The 13,000-nt window shown below is 39.6% G+C and overlaps 1 protein-coding gene across 2 annotated transcripts in view; it reads right to left on the reverse strand.

Moving 5' to 3' along the window:
• The window catches only part of LOC121519190 (vacuole membrane protein 1-like), a 106,964-nt gene that overhangs the window by 56,131 nt on the left and 37,833 nt on the right, over positions 1-13,000 (reverse strand). For both annotated transcript variants that reach the window (XM_041802019.1, XM_041802018.1), the window contains exon 6: positions 6,436-6,672. In XM_041802019.1, the coding sequence (XP_041657953.1) occupies positions 6,436-6,672 (237 nt within the window). The remainder of the gene's footprint in view (positions 1-6,435; positions 6,673-13,000) is intronic.

A 13,000-nucleotide genomic window follows, 5' to 3' on the forward strand; every position in this document is an offset into this window, starting at 1 on the left:
TGTTTTTTTTAATTTTATCAGAAGTATTCAAACAACATCTCCTATATATTTGGTAATATTTGGTCTAATCATGCTCTCAGACACCACTTGTTTGTGCCCTTTATCCAATTTTGCATTTGAAGAATGGCATGCAGGCAGGTGTGTGGTGATTTGCAGTTTGTAGATTAAAAATGAGAGCAGAGTTCAATAATTTTAGAAAATGCAGGCAATTAAAGCATTTTGTGTGAAATCAAGAAATTACCGGTTTTGTTTATCAGAATATATGAAGAGTTCTGGCCTTAGTTTTGATAATTTATACTAATTGACTGAAACCAGAGGTGCACCAGTTGTGAAGATTAAGGCCAACTGAAGTCGAAACCTCTGTCAATGCTGACATCATTTCAATACTTCTTTAGGTGTCACACTCATTTGACCATAATATTAAATCATTTTGTCCAAAGGTCACTTTCTACCTTGTAAAAATATCTTATGTGCTAAATATATATGATAGCAGGGATGCATGATATTGGATTTCTGCAAATATCTGATATGCCAATACCTATAAATTAATTTTAGCTGAAACCAACATTGATATTCAAATGCAGTTGAGACTTAAAACTTGGGCCTTGAAACTGAAAATTTAAAGTGTAAGGAATGATGATGAACAGCTGCCATAGGTCTGTTGGTCTAGCCTAAAATTCCCCTAACTTATTTGTTTGTATGGGCAATATTTACAGCTGATAAGGGTAGATTTTTATATCAGTAGTAAAAACTGTTAGAAATTTCCACATCTAGTCATATAGATAATTCACCTTTTAAACAAATATCTGCTGATACGGATATCACAGTGCCAAGAATACTGTATATCCCTGCAAGATACCAGCATGAAATTGATTAGACACAACAGATAAACATTAATAACTGATATACATTTGTGCCACATAATTTTTCCGGTAGCGAGTGTTACAAACTGGATTTCTTCTATCAACCTTGTTCATTTGAATTTAGATGCTGTGGCTGATTTTATAACTTTATATCTTATTTTTATTTACTCTTTGTTGTTGTGCTGTAAATCTTCTCAATTTCTTTTAATATCAGGTTAGTCATTTTAACAAGCATGTTACCATGGATTCTGGGGGGTTAATGTGGCAAAAATATCAATATCCACAACCCAAAGTAGCTTGCACAGCTTGACGTCTGGGATTGTGCGATCAGAGCACTTAATGGGAATGAAACGGAAAGGATTTATGAGAACAAAAATCCTACAGATTATTAAAAGATCATGGACACATAAAAACTCAGGTCTTACAAAGGTGAAAAACCAGATGCAACGTTAAACAGCAGATCAACACACTGCACCACTGACTGTTCAGTTCCAGCGTACTTTGGACATGTGGAATGCAGAGTCTCTGGAAAATTTAAGAAGTGCTAACAAGCTCAGGGGGGTCTGCAGGAACCATGATATCGATATCTAACAGCCAAAAGGAGCTTGTAGCTATAAAGCAGTGGGGCTTAAGGAGAAAAACGGAAGTGATTTGAGGGAAATAAATCCTCAGCTCTTGGTCGGTTCACCGGGTTCGTACCGCCAAAACGTGAGGACGAGGGGGGGGAGTTAGGGGTGAAGGTTACAGTCTTAATTAACACAATGAAATCAGCCGCCAAGAAATGCAGTGTTTTTGGAGTTGCTCACAGCTCATTACTTTATTGTTTCCAGGCACAGGAGGGGAAAAAGGCTGCAAAGGGGGTTGAGAGAAGATGCTAAGGTAACAGTCAGTGCAAGTTACAATTACAGATAAGTTCAAGCCCAAACACATCCCTGACATCCTATGATGCACAACAACAAAAAAAAAAAAGTTCAGCTGTTTGGCTGGAACACACACAACCTAAGCCTCAATCCCTCTACCAGAATGACATAAGACATAACTAACTAATCACAGCCACATTACTCGTATGAAGCTGTGTGGCACAGCCAGAAGATGATTAGTGGGTAGTTAGCAACCATGGCAGCGACAACAAGCCCAAACAATCATTCTTCAGGAGGCGGTGCTACCTCAAAAAAAGCTGGCAGACTGCATCTTTAATCTGGACACCCTGTTCTCTTGTTAACACTGCAGCCTTTGATGAAATCTGCCAGTTTTCTCTCATAATGGAGACATGCCCTAATCTCCCTGGCAGCTGCTCCATTCAGAAGCTCTGCCTCTGTTTGTAAGCGTGCATATGCGTGTGAGTGAATGTGTGTGTGGATTTGTCAAGGGGGCAGTGGAATACGTCCACCTGCACAGTGGTGTTGTTTGAAGTGGTGCACTTAAGGGGGTTGCAGCAGAGGACAGGCTTGAGGCTTCAAGAGGGAACAAAAAAAAAGACAAAAAAAAGTGAAAGAGAAAGCTGAGAGCGGAAGAAGTACAGTGGTAGAGTAAGGAGGGGAGTGCCTCACGTCTCATCATCACCAGTGCATCCAGAGGATGGGAGTAGTGGCGTGAGGAGGGTGCTTTGAAAGCCTGGCCACAACAGGTGTCTCCAACTGAAGAGCTGACAAGCAGAAGCTGTGCCAGGCTGGGCTTACAGGAGAGGTGTGGCACTGACTGGGGGGTGAATCCAAGGGGATTGGGTGGCACACACACCCACAAAAACTGACTACTATGTCACACCTCCCAGGAAGGATCTGCTGCTGTCGTTGGCTGCAACTCAGAGAAGAATTTCACTTCAGTTTGAAGCCAAAAAAGCTTTAGTGCGTCATCAATAAATCAAGCATGCTGACTGTTTTACATCACACACCAGCAGGACGTAGATATATTAAGATGGGGTGTGTCCCATGTGCAGACATTAGGATATCATAAGGATCACAGTTTCACAGCCATGTACATTACAGTCTCCCCTTGTTATTCTACAGGCTGAGACTGCAACTGGAAATACTGAGCTCCCATCTCCTCTCAATCCATCTGTATGTACTCATACCACTAATGATGTTCGTCACTAACTTTGTATCATTCTCAGAATGGGTACTCTCTTCTTGCAGATTCTCACGATTGTTGTGGACTGCTTGCTTCGATTTATGGTGTCTTATTGATACAAGTAAGACACATCTCTATAATAACAGTCGATATTGCCAATTGGTCATGTTTCTAAATAAGTATAGTTAGTTTTAACACAACAAGGCATATTTGGACAATTGTTATAGTTGGCATTGGTATTATTTGTCCGTGTATTATTATTAGCAAAGTTGTTTTGTTGTGGCTATGCTTCTCTGACCATCTGTCTCTTTGTTTGTCTGCCCATCTGTCAGTCTGATGTTCTTTTCCTCTCAATTCAATTATTTTTTAATTCATTTTATTTCATTTTAATTCAACTGAAGAAATTATATGAATTCTATATTTCCGTGATAATTTCAGAAATACTTAAAAAAAAAATAATCAGAAAAACTGAATCCATGAATATCACAACTTATCTCCCTTTCATTGAAACTTGAACATTTGAGCCCAATGGCTATCAGCCCATGGAGCCTAGTCAAACCCTTGTTAAAGGTGAAATCCTCTGTGTTGCATCTTGTTACTAATTCAAAATGGAATGAATGAATGTTTGATAAAGAAAATCTTGCTCTTCAATGTCCTGTAACTGCATAATAGTACAATTAATTTATGTTGGATTAGGTTATTGGGTCAGGTTAGCATTAGAATCTACAATGTTCAAAGAATAAAACACAAACATTACATAGTGCAGGTCTAAAATACATCATATATTGTATATTACATCCCCATTAAACCACAGATTAGCAACTTGCCTATCTATACAGTCATGCACATACATTTTTAATGTTTTTGGCATGTAGGGTAAGGGTTAATAACAGGGCCCAATGTGCCATAGCCACCCAAAGTCCAGCTCAGCACATGTCAACACGTGTGTCGCTCAGAAGCCAAAATCAAACTCGACTGCATCTCTTTTGTCCGGGTCTTCTCCCCCCTGTTAATACATTCAGGGACTACCGTTGGTTTTCTGGCCTTGGAACATCCAGGGACTCATAGAATCCCTGCTACGCACCTGTACAGTATACTAGGCTATGCTTACTCACCACACCTACCTCTCACTCTGTCCTAAAGGTCTGGACTTTGTTATTTCTGCAACAGATTATTTTCCCATGCCCCTGGTAATATGCAAGGACATCCAGAGCTCTACCAGGGTTTTGTTAATCCTCCTTCTGCTTGATCATGCCATCAGGTGGCTTACATCTTACCCATCTACACCTTACTCCAGCCTCAATCTTTGGCCCAAACATGCTAAAAGTTGTATAGTACTGTATATGAAGTAAGATATTAAAGGTACAGTACCTCTGATAATGTATTTAGCAAACTGTTATGCATAAGCACACTGTATGTGACTAAATAGAATGGCTCATATACTAATGAAGACTTAGACTTTTCACTGATAAATAGGATATACATATTAAATTCTAAAACATATTTGTATTTCTACACTTCTGGTTGTTAATAAAATATCCCTTGTGGGCATTCTGTTCCTGATGCATTAAGTATTGAGTATTGAACAGTATTATTTCAGTATTGAGTATCAAGTATCATTATACTAAACATGGTAGTGGTATCTAAGTTAAACTTTGGTATCCCAATAATACAAGCAACTACCCCAACACTGACAATGATGCACTCTTTCTCTACATGTGTGGTTATACATGTTTCCAGTTTGCAACTGCACGAGTGTTATTGTGTTGCTTACCATAGTTGATGTGTTGCAAAGAATAAGGAACCTAAAAAGCAGCTACAGTTTATGGAAAGCCTCCCTGGTTCCTGTAAAGTTTTCATAGTAAAGAAGTAGTTGAGCATCTGTATTTCCCTGTCACCTCAGCATGTGTCACATTATGCAGAACTTGAAAGAAGATAGCAAACACTGATAAAATTCAGAGGCTCTGCCTGTGACCAAGTTCACTTTTCTGGAAGTTCTACAGTTCTGCCTTTCTCACCACAGAAAAAGAAACCAACTGGTATGTTTTAGTTACAAAGAAATCGATGTTACATGACTTCTAGATCACTGAGGTGTATATTATCTGTTCTTGAGTTCCTCTGTATTCTGTATAAGCTATGACAGTAACACGAGCCATCAGCAGCGGTTTCATGGTAACTCTGAGAAATATGAGTCATTGATAAACCACAAGAGCCCCTGTCTAAGTGGAACTAGGCAGCATCAGAGGTTAACCTTTTTGAAATGTAAGTACTTGCATGAAAAAGTTCACAATGTTATATACATAGTCTAAGTGGTAAAGCAATTGTCGTTCTGTAATTCATAAAAAAACAGCTGACTAAAAATAGCTGATTTTCTCAGCAACCAAAAGGCTGGTTAGAGGTGTGAAACCACTGACACTATGTGAGGAAAATTCACCCTGGGCTGGGGTTTTCCAAGCAAATTGGTTATCAATGAATATATTTGCACCCACTCTGTGAATGTAAACTCACGTCATTTGTAGTTTGAAACTATACTGGGGAAAGGAAGTGCAAAAGAATAATGAGGCAGTTTTCTCAGGCTCCATGTGACCATCATGATTCTTAGATTAGGGCACAGAGACCACAAAGTGTTTCAAATGGTCTGAGGAGACCTAAAATATCAAATATGCCCTTTTATTGTAACTCCTGCAAAAGCAAAACAATTGAGGAGGACAGGCAGCATAAACTATGAATGGAGTTAACTGAAAATAAATGTTGTTCTGCAGCTATTTAAGCTGTTTCTGTGGCTTAGCAGGTGAAACAATAATAAAAAAAATTGTGTTGCTGGTAACTTGTGAACTTGTGACGTGTGATGACACTGTCACAATGGGTGCGCAGAATTAAAATCACTATATATTCAATGGTTGATATATTCCATCTCATGTTTGCCAAATGTTCAAACAAATGTGACGCTTGTAATGTTTTGAATGTGGAGGGCAGGGACATGGGGAACTCAAAAGGTATGCTTGACACCCACAGAGAATTATTTTGTTGACAAAAAAGGTTCTTAAATTCAAAATAAATTATCTAAATAATACAAATCATTTTTTGTGATTCGCCAGTGCATTTTTAATTTCATACTTGCTGCAGCTAAGATGAGTTGTATAGTTGAATTAAGTTGCTTAACCAACTTTGTACCTTAATGCAAGTTCAGTTTAGTTGCCAGAAATATACTTTGACCATCAAATTTCTGGCTCTGTGGGACAGTGCTTAGCTTCTGCTCCTGGGAGTTAATGGTATGTATAGTTTGCCCTGATTTTTTTGCAATAAGTATGAAAAAAGGTCTGTTTTTCTTTTCTATTGTAAAAGAGAATTTTTTTTAGACCTTGAGCACCAAACCTTGAAATGCAAACTGGTTAAGGCAAAGGTGCAAGGTTGATGCAACCAAAACTAAGTAATGAAAAATGTTTATAATCTTACTTCTGCACTTTTGCTGCTCTTTCACACAGTCTGTGTTTGAGGCACTCACCCACATACAAGCCTCCAGCCGGACTTTGGAGATGATGGTCCAGAGAGAGATGCTTCCTGCTGCTGACCCCACCAACCCGTCGGCCCCCGCCAACTCCACTCCCACTCCCTCTGCATCAGAGCCTCCTGCATGTGCTTCCTGCTGGGGACAGACTATTTGGTCTGGATAGGGTGGCTCGGGGAAATCCACAGAGCCACATTCGTAGGCCGCCAAGGTCACTGATGCTATGTGTGGTCCCTGCGGAATAGAAAGAGACGGAGAGGAGAAGGAAAATCAAGTGATATATAGAGAGTAGGAGTGCAATAAAGAGTGGGAGTGAGTCCACCTTTTGGAAGAATTTTTGAGTGAGGGGAAGACCCATTTGTTTTATCATAAATAGAAAGAGACAACAATGAGTCAAATACAGTTGATGATACGAAAACAGTTACATGTGGGCCACTATCTAAAATGCATTTCCTTTTAGTTCCTACATCAGTGAAAGTCTTCCTCTGCTTTCAAGTGTAATCTGTAGAAGTATAAAGTCCCTTTTGATTTCCCCTCTGTAAGAGTTTAATACAGCAGAAAAACACCCCAAAGAGAGGGAGAAAGCTGTGCAAAAGGGGTGAGGGTTATCTATATATCACAAAAAATGCACTAATTTGATTGGTGGCTTTTCTATCAGCCAGTCCTTAGTTTTTAAAATTCACCTATTGGCAAAGTAGTGATAATATCCTGCAGAAGCTGTGATCAAATAATTACCAGGTCTGCCTCGACTTCATTTTGCACAGCCACAGGAAAGTTGACAATTTGATATTATCATATTAATACTCCAAAAGTGAAAATATAATCTGCCTCAAGACAATTTTAGGAGCTTTCAACACAATAAGCTAATCAAAGAGCTGGAAAAATTAACAATGGAAACTAAAGCTAGGGTATAGAAATATATTTTTTAACTGCCTTCTCAGCTGACACCCACACACACACGGCTGCATGTGTGCCCACAGGAGAGTGGCAATAAAAGAGTGATAAAGTAGACGGAGCACAAGAAGAAGGAGCCTGTTTTAAATATGGGCTGACTTCAGACAAAATTTATTAATGTTTGACCGTTCCAGTTGTTAGAGCGAGACATTAGCATACTTAAGGACCCGCTGGCTTTGATAAGGCCGCTCTGGTTTACATTTCTGGATCTTGTTTATTTACCAGTGTCAATGAGACTTCTAGTGTGAAAACAGAGAAATCAAAGGAAGGAAGAGAGGTGCAGGTTGGATTTCGGGTGTGTGTTGAAAGTTTACTGAGCTGCCAGCCTTGTGTTTTTGACTTGGCAAAACCTAAAACAAGTTATCTCAATAACAGCAATGCCGCTGACTAGAAATACCCCAAAGGCCACACACGTTCTCAAAATCAAACTAAATTACACAGAAAAACTGAAATGAACACATCTAGAGGGGAAATCTCCATTTCAACATGCTTCTTGAGACATGATGTTAAAGTTCCAGCACAGGGTGTTATAAGCCTTCTTTGTATGACTGCATTCTTCTTTATTTTGAACACGAGCAATTTACATTAAATTGTTTTATGCAAGAGCTAAAAAGGCAATTACTAAATTGCTGGATTTTTCTTAATACACCTAAATAAGAGTAATTTAATGTCATTTCAAGAGTAATTTAATGTTCTATTAGGGTCAAAGTAAAAGTGAAATTGCTAAATAGAACATCGTGCACAGCCTACATTTCAGCTATTATAATGTGAGAATGACACCCTTCCTGGAGGGGTATTTCACAAATCATGTAGGGAATCAGTGCTTTACATCCTGCGTCACAAAGAGCTTTGTTTGCTGTCAGTACATTCTCATATGTTCACACAGGGCCAGTGTAACTTTCTGAATATGCTTACAAAAGCAAAGCCTGCAAAGATTTTGCTGTCCCTAATTTTTATCCAGAGACTAAATGTAGATGAGAGTTCATGCCTAATTGATACTTCAAACAGAAAGATACAATTTACTTAAACGCAGGCATGTCCTGCAGACTTCCTGCATGTTTTCCCATCACTTTTGCCTGATTATGCACCCCTTTTTTAGTGATCATTCTCAAATATATCAGATTTTTTTTACATAGACATGTAGATGGACTAATTCAATTTCAACAAGAGAAATATCATGGTACAGGTGGCACTGTTCTAATACAAATGTGGTAAGCTTATAGAAAATGTATTTAAGACAAAGCTGTGATCCTTCACTTAATCACATTTTTTCTGTTTCAACAGCAGGACACATTGTTTTAAATAAAGGGGAAATCTCTGTGATGGCTCACTAAAGTGCACACAGCTGCATCCTTCACAACAACAGCTTCCATCTGGGTAAATGAGCATATTTTTAGACATTCTGGTTCCCACAGCTCTATCAAAGTTTGATACCCAAAAAACTGGGGACTTATTGTACAGATGGTCGTTGGTCATTCTACTCTGACTCGCTGCTACCTAGTTGTTATTATTGTCTAGCACAATGTTTGAATAAGTTTTAAATTAAACCGGATCCAGTCAGGGAAAAATGAGGCCAGGTAAAATTTGCAAACAGTAACAAAGAACACTGAACAGAGACCTACAAACATCTGAAATTGCACGACTGATTAAACAAGTCAAGAACATGAGTGTGATCCCTGCAAATAAAGGCAAGTCTATTGAGAGAGTGTGGCTCTATGCAATCTGCCTGTTCCTTGTGTTTACACTCGTGCTTATGTGTGTGTAGGAAGGGTGCTCCCAGTGACGCACAGGGGCCGTTTGGCATTACGCAATACAGTGCCAAAGTGGTCTGACAAACCAGGGGTGGGGCTCAAACTTCCGTAACTGCACGGGACAAGGCAAGACAGGATGAGACGTGGGAGGGCAGGACAGTGGCGTGTGAGGCAACGGGATACAGCAGATTCCTCTTTAGGAACAGTGCGCTCCTTCTGAATGACACAGATTAGTCTCTACACAAAGCATTATTAAGAAGGCGCAGTCACATTTGCATAATAATGTAGGAAAACCCTCCTTTTCACATCGAGAGAAAATGTCAGACACACACATGACAAAAGCAGAAGCCAAACAGGAAAATATTCAGTGGCCTAGAAGGAAAAGTCAGCAAACTCCCAGCACTGACCCAGTCAGATTGGATAATACCCAGACTCATATATTCCCCAATAATAAGATCACACTGCCCTGACATCCACACACACACATATACATCACAAGCTCTCAGACGTCTTAAACATAAAGTTTGTGTGGCCAGGTAAGACTATATTTCATCCAGCTCTATCTCAGGTAATAGTGTGTTTACCAAACACACACAGATAGCCTGCCAACAGAGAGTGTTGCGTGACTGGGAGCGCATGCTCTCCCTCTGTCTAACTCTGTGTCACTGCTTCTCACCTTACACAAAAGCCCAGTCATCTCATGTTGTCCAGGTGACTCACCCATCAGATGCAGCCCTGCCCAGCCCACAACCTACACCAGGTAGCTGCTGTCGATCTTTTTCTCTTTCTGACACACAATCACATTTAATCACCTAGGAAGGATTAATTTCATGGAAAAATACAAAATAAAGGAAGTATTTTTTCTCTCTGAGAGAAACTTTTGTTCCACCTAACATGTTCTATTTACTATAAACACAGCAGTGGTAAGGGGATACTTGTGAGTGCTGAAATTACTGCTCAATCTCCTAACTGGGTCTGTCTTGAAACTTGTGTGATACTATGATGCTTGCAACCATTAAAATACACATCAGCATTGACAGAGGCACCAAGTTTCTCTCTCTGGCCCGATGGGATTTACAATGGAGGCAACATTTCTAACATTCCTGTGGCGACCTGCAGGAACCAACGCTTGGTCAACAAAACGAGTGGGATCCCCATTTCTGGGTATGAGTGCATACACAGAGACTTAGAGGAGACATACATGATTTGAATACATATGCCTGTGAGAAAAAAATGGCTGAGGGAACAGTCACTAAAATTAAACTAAGGTCAAATTTAGGCCTGTAGTCAACCAAAGAAAAACTTGGTCGACCAAAATCGCACCCAGGCACCAAACAATCGACTGGTTGTTCAGGTACAAAAAATCAAATCAAATCAAATGATGATAATAATAATAATAATAATAATAATAATAATTTTTTTTTTTTTTTTAAAAACCACCTTGTTGAGGACCAGTTTAATCCATATAGGTTCCTTACTGCACCTGTTAGGTAGTCTAAATTATCCTAAAATGAACATAACAAGCTTTTGAAGCATTAATACATTTTTTTAGGCTCATCACGTCATACTAAAGAAAAAATTAATTGAGAGACGATCAGCCTGCACCTGCCTTTGATCACAAGATCTCCATGATCCCAGGGTGATAACTCTTTAAACTCATACAGCCTACAAAATAACCTCAGATCATTGTTTTTTATTCATTTATAACGGTAATTGATAACAGGATCATATGATTGAGCCCGCGCTGTCATTTACAAGCATAAAACAGACAGCATGTAGCATTTATTTACCAAGGTGAGAGTGAAAAAGTTACTTCATCAGGACTTAATGACCAGCTGACATCGCATTTTATCCCCTCTACTTTCTGTCTGTCTGTAAGAGAAGCTAACGCTAACGTGAACACTTAAAGGATATTGTAAAAGGAGATGATACCATGCAGCCTATTTTCCGACAGGTGAAAAATCTGACCATGGGAATTCCTGCTGTGACGGTGGGCAAAGCAGAGACACTGCAGCGTCACTTCAATACAACAGCGTGCGTGCAACTTTGTGACAAGTTGAAGATGCATTGTTTCTGAGCGTTACTGCTGTAAAAATATCAGAAAATATCCCACTCTGTGGCGCTTTGTGCGCATCCCTACCTGTATTTCCCAAAGCTGCATTGCTCCTCTGTCCCCAGCAGCACGTCTCTATATATCAGTCAGCTCCGCACTAGTGCTTCTGCCTCCTGGTCAGTGCGTTAGGGGACTCACTGACCAGGGTGATCTTGGTCAGACAAAAGCTTGTTGACCAAACACTCGACCAACTAAATGGAAGCTGTCAGCCCTAGTCAAATTGTTGTACTGTGTTGAGTTAATTCACACTAGATTCTTATTATAGAATGTAGGGCCAGGTAACTTGCATTGTTCCAGCGTGTGTATGGGGGTAATATTTTACCCCTTACATTGTAGTAACTACAGCCATGATTAACTGATGTTTTATAGTAGATTTTAGGGCTGACATCTTCCAATCAGTCTGTTGTTAGGTCATACGCTCTCATCCAAACAAGAATTCTGCTCGTCAGCTGGTCACATGGAAGTGCACAGCTGACTGATTGGGAAACACGGCAGGAGACAAAGAGAAGCAATGCAGCGCTGGGCAATCCAGACAGAGAGGCACACAAATTGATGCAGAATTTTACTTAAACTTAGCACAATGTTTGTATTGAAGTGGCGCTGAAAGTGTTTCTGCTGCCCTCCTTTAAAGAATTAACTCCTGCAGCCTGTCAAATCTACCAGTAAGCTAATACGGGTATTAGATAACCTCATCATCTCATTAAAATGCACATGTCAGTGTTACTGTCTATAACACACAGACAGAGAGCAGAAGAGAGAAAGGACGATGTCTCCTTGTCATTAAGTCCCAACCAAGAAACTCTTTTTCACCTCACCTTAGTCAATAAATGCTGCATGCAGTCTCTTAAATTACACACTGGAACAAGTGACCCTGTCAATAGTTACTGATAAGGATGGGAATTGAGAACAGGTTCCAGTTGAGAACCAGTTCCAATTGGTTCAATCCATCGAAATCATTTAAATTTAATCTGAACAATTCCCTTGTCAATGTCTTACTTCCACATGCCATGAAAAACACAGTCTCATAAGGGGCAGTCGGCACTGTGAGCAGGAACAGAAAATTCAAAGAAGTAAACATGGCTTACAGTCACAAAGATAGGCTAAAGCAGTCTCAACCCAGATAAAACTGGCATTCTTGTAATTGGCCCTGATCATTTTTATAAGGAGGTCAGCCACTACATGGGACCCCTGGCCACCAATATCAAGTCCTCTGCTAAGAATCTTGGTGTTGTATTTGAAAATCATTTAAACTTTGACTATTAGGTTACTACAGTAGTAGAATCCTGCTTCTTTCAGCTTAGAAACATTGCAAAAATCAAACACATATTAACAGCAAATCATACTGAAATTTTAATCCACCCCCTGATTTTTTCCCGCTTAGATTACTGTAACTCTCTACTCTCTGGCATTAATCAGTCCTCCATGTCACGTCTTCAGTCTGTACAAAACGCAGGTAGGTTATTAACACACACTAGTCGTCATGCCCATATCACTCCAGTTCTTGCATCACTTCATTGGCTTCCAGTTACTTTTAGGATCAGTTTCAAAATTTTTTTAATCACATACAACGCCCTGCATGGGCTAGCTCCTACATATATAAATGAACTACTGAGTCGCTATTCTAGCAGTCATCATCTTTGATCGTCTTTCAACAGTCCCCCTGTTCAAATTTTAAATCCAGCGGTGATTGTGCATTTACACTGGCAGCTCGTAAACTTTGGAACACTCTTCCTTGTAACATCAG

Source organism: Cheilinus undulatus, linkage group 12 (genome assembly GCF_018320785.1).
Source record: "Cheilinus undulatus linkage group 12, ASM1832078v1, whole genome shotgun sequence".
NCBI lineage: Eukaryota > Metazoa > Chordata > Actinopteri > Labriformes > Labridae > Cheilinus > Cheilinus undulatus.